This window comes from Typopeltis vanoorti, chromosome 12 (assembly GCF_054136105.1).
Source record: "Typopeltis vanoorti isolate ZY-2024b chromosome 12, IOZ_Tvanoo_1.0, whole genome shotgun sequence".
NCBI classification, from domain to species: domain Eukaryota; kingdom Metazoa; phylum Arthropoda; class Arachnida; order Uropygi; family Thelyphonidae; genus Typopeltis; species Typopeltis vanoorti.
The window spans coordinates 68,969,777-68,981,875 of record NC_143560.1 but is presented as its reverse complement, the minus strand read 5'-3'; the positions used below and the strand labels follow the sequence as shown (position 1 = coordinate 68,981,875).

General features: G+C 36.5%; 1 protein-coding gene across 2 annotated transcripts in view; it reads left to right on the top strand.

Moving 5' to 3' along the window:
• LRR (capping protein regulator and myosin 1 linker 1 leucine rich repeat protein) overlaps positions 1 to 12,099 on the top strand; it is a 917,109-nt gene that overhangs the window by 883,962 nt on the left and 21,048 nt on the right. For both annotated transcript variants that reach the window (XM_090401192.1, XM_090401191.1), the window contains one exon: positions 3,281 to 3,406. In XM_090401192.1, the coding sequence (XP_090257318.1) occupies positions 3,281 to 3,406 (126 nt within the window). The remainder of the gene's footprint in view (positions 1 to 3,280; positions 3,407 to 12,099) is intronic.

Genomic DNA, 12,099 nt, shown 5'->3' with positions numbered 1-12,099 from the left:
GTTCTCCGTTCAAAACACAGTTGATATTTTCAGCGATTCTACCTATTTTCATTGTCTTTGTCTTTTTATTACTGACCTTCATACCATATCTATTACAACAGTTATTCAATTTAGTCAGAGAATCTTGCAAACTTGTAGTGGATTTATTTAGAAGTATAACATCGTCCGCATAAAGCAAAGAGCTGACGTTAACATCTCCAATTCTGATATTATGTTTAATACCACTTTCCTTCATAATGTGATCCATATAGATAATGAATAACAGAGGGGATAATGTACATCCTTGTCTTACACCAGATTTAACGTTAAACCATCTTCCTGTACTTCCTTCAATTCTAACTGCTGACTTGCAACTCAAATGAAGACTAAGTATTGCTTGATATAATGCCCCATTGACACCATATAACTGTAGCGTATTGAATAGCTTCTCTCTTGGCACCTTGTCATATGCCTTTTCCAGATCGACAAAACTTAAATACAGATCTTTGTTATATTCCCATGATTTCTCAACTATTTGTCATAAAGTGAAGATTTGATCGGGACAGAATCTATTTGGCCTGAATCCAGCTTGTTCTTCAACAAGCTTTTCTTCCACAATTTTTCTCAACCGTTTCTCGAGTAAACTGGCATAAATCATGCCCAGAAGAACACTCAGTAAGGAAATACCTCTCTAATTCTCACATTCAGTTTTATCGACAAAACTTAAATACAGATCTTTGTATTATTCCCATGATTTCTCGACTATTTGTCATAAAGTGAAGATCTGATCCGGACAGCCTCTATTTGGCCTGAATCCAGCTTGTTCTTCACCAAGCTTTTCTTCCACAATTCTTCTCAACCGTTTCTCGAGTATACTGGCATAAATCTTGCCCGGAACACTCAGTAGGGAAATACCTCTGTAATTCTCACATTCAGTTTTATTTCCCTTTTTTATATATGGGTACTATTAGAGCTCTACTCCAATCATCAGGAATTCGTCCCTCTGTCCAGGCCTTCTGAACTATACAGTGCAGCCATTGTAAGACTTTTATACCACCATACTTCAGCATTTCTGGTCAAATATCATCTACTCCTGCTGCCTTACAACATTTCAAGCCTTTGATGGCTTTTTCTACTTCAAGTATGGATATGTATTCCTGACTTTATTGCCTGTTGAGTGTTTTTTATCACTGTGCTATCACTGTTTGTTTCATTTAGTAATTTTTTGAAGTAATTACTCCAAACATCAAGGATATCTTTTTCACCAGTTTTCATGTCACCTTTATAATCTCTAATTCCTTTTACAACACACTTTCCTCCATTTCTGAGCTTTTCAAACAGCCTGCAGAATATCTTGCTGCCTTCTTGATATTTATTTTCTATATTCTTACCAAAGTCTTCCAATGACTTTTGTTTAGCTAGTTTTACACAGTGTTTAGCTTTCTTACATTTGTCTCTGTATTCTCTAAGAGCACAAGCTGACTTATTTGCCAGGAACTGTTGATATGCTTTCTTCTTTTCCTTCACTGCCTCTTTAACTTCCTGTGTCTGCCATGGAGTCCTGATTTTTCTGTTCTTGCAGTCAACTCACCACATGACTCTCTGGCTGAATCAATCAGGGTTTTCTTTGAGACTTGCCAATGAATCCCTAAGGTTTGGTTCTTGTTCTCAAACTCTTTCAATTTTTTCTTCAATAATCTTTGTGTATTTTAGTCTACAGTTTATATCTGACAGCTGCTCAACTTTTATTCACTTTGAAACTTTTTTTTTGCATATTCTTCTTTTTAGTATGAAATTCAATTTTATCCTGCTCAAGACTAAACGGTGATCACTTCCAATTTCAAATCCTCTGCACACTCTGGTGTCCTGCACCAGGGAGAAAACATCACTATCAACAATGATATAGTCAATGAGACTTTTCTTATTTCTTTCCTCTTCCCTCCATGTGAATTTGTTCACATTTTTATGTTGGAACTTGGGGTTAGTAATAACCAGTCCATGTCCTGAGCAGAAATTCAACAGGTATTTGCCATTATTATTCGCTTTGCTCTTTTCTCCAAATTTTCCCATAATATTTTTGTATGTCTGACACTCATTTCCTGCTCTGCTGTTTAGATCCCCAACAAGGACCAACTTTTCCTTTTTCATTGTATCAGTAGCTTTCTCTAGAGCCTCAAAAAAATTCCTCCACTTCTACCTTAGTAGAACCTTCTGTGGGACCATAGGCACAAATAAGTCTCATTGTCCAGTTCCCCATTCTGATATTTGCCCACATCACTCTACTTGAGACTGCCTGCCATTCAAGAAGATTAGCCTCGCATTTAGTGTTGAATACTGTGGCTGCTCCTTCTTTTCCTTGATTGTCATTGCCTGAACATAACATTTTGTATTTATTGCTCAGAAAGATCTCACCAGTTTTGTCCTTTTTGTTTCAGTCATCCCATTATATCGACTGATACTTATCTAATTCCTCAGCTTGCTTCATTTCTTTACCATTCAGGCTTCTTATGTTGATAGTACCGATCTTTAACTCTGGTGATGTTGAGTTGGGGTCTGCTTTCAGATTTGTTCCAGTAGCTGACTTTTTGCTGTTCATCCTGGTTCTCTGGCGAAAACAACGGGGGCTCTGTTTAACTGGGCGACGCCCCAGCCAGCCGGCATGAAATTTTGTCATATTGTACCATCATTTTGTATGCTGGTTTAAACCAATAAGAATACAATTTGGTCTAAATCGGCTAAATCCCAAATTGCCAGCCCATCCTCATTCGTTCAGTATCCAGGTAGATATCCAACAGGGTGCACCACGAGAAGGTGAGGATTGGACATTAGTTTAGAAGCCGTGATCGGTTCTCCACATTCCTTTAAAGGCTATGTGGAGGTCTCTTCTCAGTTATACAGCTTTGACCCTTAAGCACCCCCTTATTATTATGTTACATCTCCAGGGAATCCAAAGATTTATTGAGGGAGAGTGTGCCAATAGCATCAAACGATTAATCCCTTCCAACGACTAACTGCACTCAAACTTGCTTAACTTTTTTTGCGTGAGCCATTAGTATCAGATGCTCTACCAATCAACCAACCATTGTTATCCTCGAGTATGATTGCATTTGCAAGAATAAAAAACCTCAACACCAAAAAGGTAAAATAGGAGGAATAAGTATAGTAATATACTAATTATTATATATATATTTTTTTTTTTACTATAATATTACTATATTATTATATACTAATTTCTAAGTAAATTTATGTACTTTCTGCATGTCCATTATTCATTAATATTTAAATAAAATTTAATCTGCAGGTGAATTTAATATGATAGAAGAAAATTCAAGCAGCATCAACTCTCCAAAAACACTTAGTCCAGAAAGTGACACTTGTGATGAAATATCCATAACTGCTCAACCAGTTGAAAGGATTGTCGACAAAGGTATGAAAAGTGCTGTATTTTATTTTAACCACCTGCAATATCTTTGCACAGTAAGAAGTACTAAAATTCTTTTCTTCTTGCTTTTAAGCAAAAACCCCTTTTCATACATTGGCATTTGACAACAAGCCTTGCCTGTTCATATAATATACAAGGTACTTCCATAAAATGAATTCCCATTTCCAGTTTATTTCATTTTGCAGAATAAGATTGTTAGTTACTGAGAAGTTCTTCAAGTTATTCATAATTTGCTGCCTTGAATTCTATTGTCATCAGAGGCACTGTTTCCTCAAGAAATCTTTCATTTGTAGACTCATAAAATATACCTTTTTTGATTGGCCCACTCCATCATTCCTACTTGCAACATAAATGTTGTAAGTAAGAATATCTCACTCCCCTTTAGTATACAGCACTAGCCCGTTTCTGGATTAACAAGAGTTAAAATACTGATAACGTTTTTTTTAAACCTGAAATCAGTTTATCAAAGTTGCCATTGTTTCTCTGAGTAATGACTGTCCTATTCTCAAAGGGGAAAAAAAATTCATATAATCTAGTTGAAAACAGAGTAGAAGTATCATTACTTTCCTTTTTCCACACAAACACACACTTATGCTGAAAATACTTATTTATCATATAGGATATGTTTTCTAAGAAGGTGTTTATTCCTTCATATCAATATTATTATTCAAACTGATATAATGTTTCCATCATTAAGCTTCAAAGAGTATATCTTTTTTTGAAGTTGGCAGAAGAAAGATATATTAAACTTGCCAAGAAATTATGATCTTGGTTAATCTTTTATTCAAGTCTAAACAAACAAACTTTTATGTGTGTGAAGTATTTTCAAGCTAGGCTACTTCTGTATAGAGGCTGATGACCTCACTTCGATTGCCATAGTATCTTATAATGTAAAGCACACATCCTTTCAGTCATGTATAATTACTGTGCATTGTGGGAATGGTCATTACCCAGAGTGGTTTTGATCTTTATTGAAGTACTGTTAAAGTGCAGGTGTTACCTCCCCAAAAATTGAGTAATCTATGAGACCACTCTAAATCTCACTGAGTGACCCTAAAGGATCGCTACTAAACTCATCACTGCTGACCTGAATCACTCCAAGACAGGAAACCCAGCAGTGGATCCAATCTGTGACAGGCAAAAATCCAAGCAGAACTGCTCTACTCTCCAAATAAGCCCAAAGATGGACATTATTAAATGTTATCAGCAGGAGCCAGACCCAGAAGAGATATCAAGGTTGAATTAATGCATAAATCATATATTTCCCATATATACAAGTAGTAAAAAGTATATCATCATATCATTAAAATTCTCTGGATTACAGATCAAGATGGAAAGATTTTTTCACTTGGTTACAAATGAAATTGAGCCTACCATGAAATGCTATTATTCTTTTTTAATCCTTTATTCAAGGTTTGCTCACGAAGTATCTTCACACATAGGCTACTTGTATAATCGAGGCTATAATATAGATGATGACCACATAGATTGCCATAGTTGGAGGCATAATGCTATGGCATTTGGACTGTTGCCAAAGGGTGCTGGTGTCAGAGGGCTCCAGTCAGAGGATATTTTACCAATTATTGAAATTGTCAAACTAAAAAAAAGGTGCATGGCTATGAATTTGCTAAGGATGCCAAAAACTAGCTATACCACTGGCATTGTATCTCATAATGCAAAGCACACATCCTTTCTCATTCATGTGCCATCTCCTATCCAGGAGGATGACTACAATGATGTGACTCATGGTTGACTATGGACATAATGACATGTGATGAGGACCCTGTATCTTCCACATATTGTCATAAGTATTCATAACTGCAAATTCACGTGTGTGTGTTCATGGGGCCAGTTTGCCTGTTCTGACGGATGGAAAACCCAAGTTTCCCAGTGAAAATTTTATCCTCCTTCCACTCCCTTGGATTCTGTGCTGTTGTAAGACTCTTATTAAACAGGCATGCCAGTGCTACTTCCAATTCCCCAGAACGTTCCCTTAAAATATGTGACTTCTTGTGGAAAGGCTTAGACGTTGGTTATGCATTTTCACTATATTATTTAAGGAAATTACAATGTACTAGGATATACATTAATATAAATTTTAATATATTTCTATATTTCGGCAACGTCACGTTGCCATTTTCAAGAACTTAAGTACAAAACACGTGCACGCAGGCACAACAAAACAATAAGTGAGGAAGAAGTATGAAGCTATTATTTCTCCTAAAGTCCTGATGGTGCCCTCTAGCAGGCAATGTTGGTATTCTTGGGTGATTGGGCTGAAGGTCTTCTGATGTAGGTTTCCCAAATTTGAGGAAGTCTCATGCAGCCAAATTTGTTGAGGTTTGGATCGTTTCTTAAGGCTGCAGCGGCGGCACTTGGCAGTAATTCAAGAGCTCTAAAAAATAAATCTAAAGCTGGCTTGCCAGTGATTTGGAAGGCAAATTCTAAAGTGAAGACTCAAGCTTCTATTTTTGAAGACTCGTTTGGTCATCACTTCATCCCTGAAGTTGAACGTTATTGCAGTTTTAAAAAATTCCATTTAAAGTTATGCTCATTATTGATAATGCACCCAGTCACCCTCCTGCAACTTTAATTGATTTTGATCCACGTGTAAAAATTGTTTTCTTGCCTCCAAATACAACCAGCTTACTTCAACCGATGGACCAAGGAGTTATCAAAACATTCAAAGCGTACTACACACGGCATTCGTTTGCAAGTCTGAATGAAGTTATGAGGCAAAATGAGCAACTGTCTATTAAAGAGTTTTGGAAACAGTTTAATGTTTTAGATGCTGTAAGGATTATCGGAGATTCTTAGGGTGAAATTTCCCAAAAAACCTAATGGTGTCTGGAAAAAAACTTTCTCCATCCTTTTTTAAATGCAAAATGGAAGTGTTGCCAGAAACTGATCAAGTTGCTGAGGCAATAGAAGAAGTTGTCAACCTTGCAAGGCAATTAGATTTAGAAGTCGACAGTGAAGATGTCAGTGAGCTGTTAGACTCGCATAACAAGGAGCTTACAATCGACAAGCTCATAGAGATGCGTGAGCAAAGCGCTACTGAAGAGACCGAAACCTCAGATCCAGTTCTATCAGAAAAACACATGACAATTGCAAAATTAACAGAAGGTCTCAGTTTAATTAAGAAAGGTTTACAGATTTTGAAGGACATAGATTCTAACAAGGAACGAATTATAGCCACAAGGCAAGGAATAAAAAAATGATTGGCTTGCTATGAAGAAATTTTGCGTGACAAGAAAAAGACATTATGCCATCAGACGAATCGATTACATTTTATGAAACCATTGGCATTGAAATAACTTTATTTTTTTTATGTACGAAAAACTACAGTTATGGTTATATTTCTTAAAAAATATAGGTGTTTTTGTAAATCTTTGGTCCTAATTGACTAATATTCTGTATGTTTGTATATATAAATTGCATGCAAAATTATACCCGAGTTACACGAATTCGACTTACGCACTTTTTTGCTGATCCCACCTACTGTATAACTTTGGAGTATGACTGTACTTGGTTTAATCCTTTATCCAAGTGTAAGCAAACAAAGTTTGTGCCTGAAGTATTTTCGGGACTGAAGTAACTCGTGGTAAAGGTAGTATGACTTTATGTCACTTGCCTTAGTATCCCATAATGCAATGCACATCTCCTTGCGGACATGTATAATGAAAAATACTTCAGGCGCAAACTTTGTTTGCTTACACTTGGATAAAGGATTAAACCAAGTACAGTATATAATTTCTTGGTATCTTTAATCACAATGCATTATGGCAATGAGGAGGACTTTGACATGTAGAATCAAAGAGATTATGGGTTCCTTGTATAAGGCTTGATCAGGTCACATAGACTACTGTGTACAGATCTGGTCACCAGATTTTCAAGGGAACAAGGATATCTTCAGTTACAAAGATGATTCAGTAAGTTGGTGTTGGATCTCTAGAATGTGGGATATCAAGAGAGACTGGAGGAATTTGCATGGCCTTGTGAATAGATGATAGAGAGAGAGATATGATTCAGATATATAACTTGGTAAGGTGTTGTTACTATATTACTGTGGAGGAGGTTTTTCAAAGATTAAAGTAGAGGGAAACAGGGATAAAACAAGAGACCATCCCTGGAGAGTGTGAGCAAGAGAGTAAGAAGTATGTTCTTTTTAGGGAGAGTAGTTCGAATGGAATGCAGTATTTGAGAGTGTAGTGAGTGCTGAAACTGTGAATGGATTTAAAGCACAGTTTGATCTTTTTATGTGAGAGCGTGGACCTCCATCATGTCTTTTTTTGACTATGAGGGCATGGTGTTAATAATAAAATTTGTTGAAAGAGGAAGGATACTTGTGAGAGGTACTAATATTCTTTTTATTTAGTAAGAAATGTAATAATTAGCAAAGAAAGTGTTAGGTGATTGGGTTCGGTTCAGTAGTGAAGCATGTGCATGTTTTTGCCTCATTCAGTAATGTTTTAAAATGTCATATTATAGTGAGGAATAATGATGTGACTCTTTAGTAATATATTGTAACTGTTAAAGCATACACACATATACTGTGTATACATATACAGTTTGATCTTTTTATGTGAGAGTGTGGACCTCCATCATGTCTTTTTTTGACTATGAGGGCATGGTGTTAATAATAAAATTTGTTGAAAGAGGAAGGATACTTGTGAAAGGTACTAATATTCTTTTTATCTAGTAAGAAATGTAATAATTAACAAAGAAAGTGTCAGGTGATTGGGTTCGGTTCATTAGTGAAGCATGTGCATGTTTTTGCCTCATTCAGTAATGTTTTAAAATGTCATATTATAGTGAGGAATAATGATGTGACTCTTTAGTAATATATTGTAACTGTTAAAGCATACACACATATACTGTGTTTATGTGTTTGCATGCACTCTTTAATAGTTTTCATTGTGTCAGAGTCATCTGGCCAAATGGAGAGGACATTATCCACTAGTCAAAGGTTGGTCTGCATGGAGCAGTTTAAAACATTCTCTCAAAAAACCAAGGTTTCAACTACAGAACTGTATAAGGTGTTACTTATGTGTTACATTGCCTAACCCTTCAAGAAAGGAAAAGTATACCACATCCAAATTGATAACTAATACTTCCAAAGATCTGATATAATTAATAGATGCTTCAGAAAATATTTATTAAAGTGTAAACTTGCTGCCACATATATGCTTCCTTCTTTATCCCTGCATAAAACAGAATTGTCCTTAATTAGTTCCATACAAAAATGCAGGTAGTGTTTCAAGTTTGAGTCTACATGACACCATAAGTATGCCATTCACTCTTCCATCTGTAGACACCAAAGTGGAAACTTTGTAATAAAAGCAACTACTGAGATCTTTATTTCATCAATAAAAAAGATCCATAAATGGCAGCAAATTAAATGGACTTGCCATGTTCTTAATTCTTCGTGGGGTCAGTGGTTTCAAAATTAAAAATTGCAAAATCAAAGCTATTTGGGATTTTTCATCTATCTGTTTATTGTAGCATGAAGTGCCATTCATATATAATCAATGACAGCATCAAGTTGCCCTATTACTTTGGTGCTAATTCAAGTTAATGCACTCTTACTGCATTATGTAATGAAAATGAAGAAATAGGTATATATAAAATTGTATCCACAAAGAATGGAAGTTGACAGTACATGCACAGATTTTAAATCTGTGTGGTGTGAAGTTTAAATAAACAGGTTAGTATATCTGATAAGATACTGTTATAAGCCAGGAAATTCAGAGAATACTGGTTGCGAAGTGTTTCGGCAAATTAGTTGGTTACGTAAAAAAAAAGTGATCCTGATGGGAGACTTTAATTACAGGAATATAGAATGAAAGGAGGAGATGGTGTATGGGAACAAGGAGAGTGAGTTTGTTTTCTGATAGATAAATATCTTAAGCAACTAGAATCCTTTCCTTTAGTGTTATTACACAGTGGTCAGCATTCATTTTACACAAATTATGGACTGTACAACCGTGTTATAAATAATTATTTTAATTTCCCAACATTTTGACCTTCATATTAAGGTCATCTGTAGTATACACATATATATACAGAGACAAATTACATTTCACATAGTATGCTGAAGAGACAATGAGTTGAACAAGTTATTCTACTGGCCTGACCTCTAGTGAAAATAAAATAATTGTGTAAAATTGTGTAAAATGAAAATTAAACAACTAGAGACTTTAATGTTTTGTACATGGTGATAACTTCACCAAGGCAACACCTGACAAAAGAAACCTATAACTGCATACCAAGGGTTAAGTGAGTAAATAAAGTAGGAGTGAAACAGATGAACAGTGAAATCAAGCAAGCTATGCTGGAAAAGAAAATGCTATGGAGGAGGAGGTACCAGACAGTTGGTGGTGATCGGATTCATGAGGAGCATAAAGTGTAGACTAGAAAGTGACAAACATGGTATAGAAAGAAAAGGAGTATGAGAGGAGACTGGATAGTCAGGCCAAGGTTAATTCAAGGGAATTTTTTCGCTATATGGAAAACAAGAGAAAGAAAAATTTGACCTGCAGGCACACGAACAGTATAAAGTGCAGGCCAGAAGGGTAACAAGTGTGGTAAAAACAGCAAAAGCCGATTATGAAAGGAAACTAGCTATGCAAGCAAAAGAGAATCCCAAACAGTTCTTTCAATATGCTGCAAGCAAGAAAAAAAAAAACTATACATGGCAAAATGATTTTAAGGAATGACGATGGTAAGGAGGTCACTGAACCAGTCGATATAGTGGAGTTACTGAGCGCGCACTTTGCAAAAGTATATCATCCAGGTGGTGACATTGAAAAAATGAAGGAACCATTAGTTTATATGGGAATTGTGATGAATGAAGTGGAGGTGAATAGTCTATTACAGAACCTTAATGTGAATACATCTGTGGGATCAGATGGCATACCGGCACGGGTCTTGCGTGAAGTGGCTAAGGAATTATCAGTGCCCTTGACCACGTTGTTTAATCTGAGTCTCGGGTCTGGTTTAGTCCCAAAGGCATGGAAAGAGGGGAAAATAGTTTCACTGCATAAAGGAGGATCCAAGACTATGGTGGCAAATTACTGCCCGATCAACATATCAGGAGTCGTTGTCAAGGTCTTGGAGAAAGTAGTCAAGGAAAAATACAGGAATGGATTGATGAAAATGAGATACTGTACAGGGGACAGCATGGCTTTGTGAAGGGTAGATTATGCCTCAGTAACTTGCTCAAGTTTTATAACAAGGTGATGGCAGAACTGGATAAGGGAAATGGGTTTACAGTGATGCTGCTGGACCTGGCAAAAGCGTTTGACAGGATACCACATGGAATTCTAATCCGTAAACTACAACATATGGGAATGGATATAGGGTTGGTGAGATGGATAGGTGGGTGGTTGATGGAGAGATATCAAAGAGTAGTTTATTCAGGAGTAGACTCAAAAAGATGGACTGTGACTAGTGGTGTGCCGCAGGGTTCTGTTCTTGGACCACTGCTGTTTAATCTGTTGTTTATTTTTTTACGGTATATATTAGAACACAGAAACTAAGTAAATAATTAATTTATTAACTTATTGCTGATATTTCGCTGGTGTTATAACCAGAATCTTCAGAGCACAAAAACACAGTTTGTTACAATATGCGAGACTATGACAACATGGTGTAATCAGCAGACTGGTTAAACGAAATTGTAGCAGCAACACAAAGACTAGAGTCTTGATTTTTTGGCGCCCTCTATCTGGGGGAAAAAAAAAAAAAAAAAAAAACAGTATCACATAAGTCTAGAGTCCTACAAAAAAAAAAATAAGGCATACTAGTTTTTTCTTAGGATGACTGTCTCCCAGATCTTAGGCAAGTTAATACAGCCATATTTGTTGAGATTTGGAGTGTGTTTCAGGGCTTCTGTCGCCTCTAAGAACAATCTCTCCGACTTATAAGAGTTTCTGTGCAGTACTTTTGTGTTTTTCCAGTTGATCCTGTGTGCAGGGTATCCAGAGCATGGTCTGCTAGGCCCGACTTGCCATAATGATAATTCCGGACATATCTTTTGTGTTCGTTGATGCGGATGTTCACAGTTCTTCCTGTTTGACCATAGTAGGCTTGATTACGTGAGCAGGGTACTTGGTAGACTCCTGGATGTGATAAAGGGGGAATGCTGTCCTTGGGTGAGCGGATAAGGGTAGCTAATTTGCTACATCGTCTGAATGTAGCGCGTAGTTTATGTTTATTGAGAATTCTTGAAATCTTTTCGGATGTGCCTTTGATGTATGGGATGGTGATTGTTTTGTTGTAGTTCTCTGTGGTGGATGGTGGGAGGGGGTTTCTTAGGAGCGTTTAGTATTTTGTTTATCTTGTGTTGATTATAGCCATTGGCCAAGAAGGTGTGGCGTAAGTGAGCCAGTTCAGCAGCAAGAGCATTGTCATTGGAACGGATTGCTCTCACTCTATGGGTGAGTGTTTTTAAAATGCCATATTGTTGAGAAGGATGATGGTGTGATTGTTTGTGTAAGTATCTCCCTGTATGTGTGGGTTTTCTAAAAACTGAAAATGATAAGGAACCATCTGGAAGACGTGTGATAAGTGTATCCAGGAAGGGCAGACAGTTATTAGCTTCCAGTTCCATGGTAAAGTGGATTTTTGGATGTTGGCTATTTAAATGCGCTAAAAATGTTTCCAATGTCTCTGGG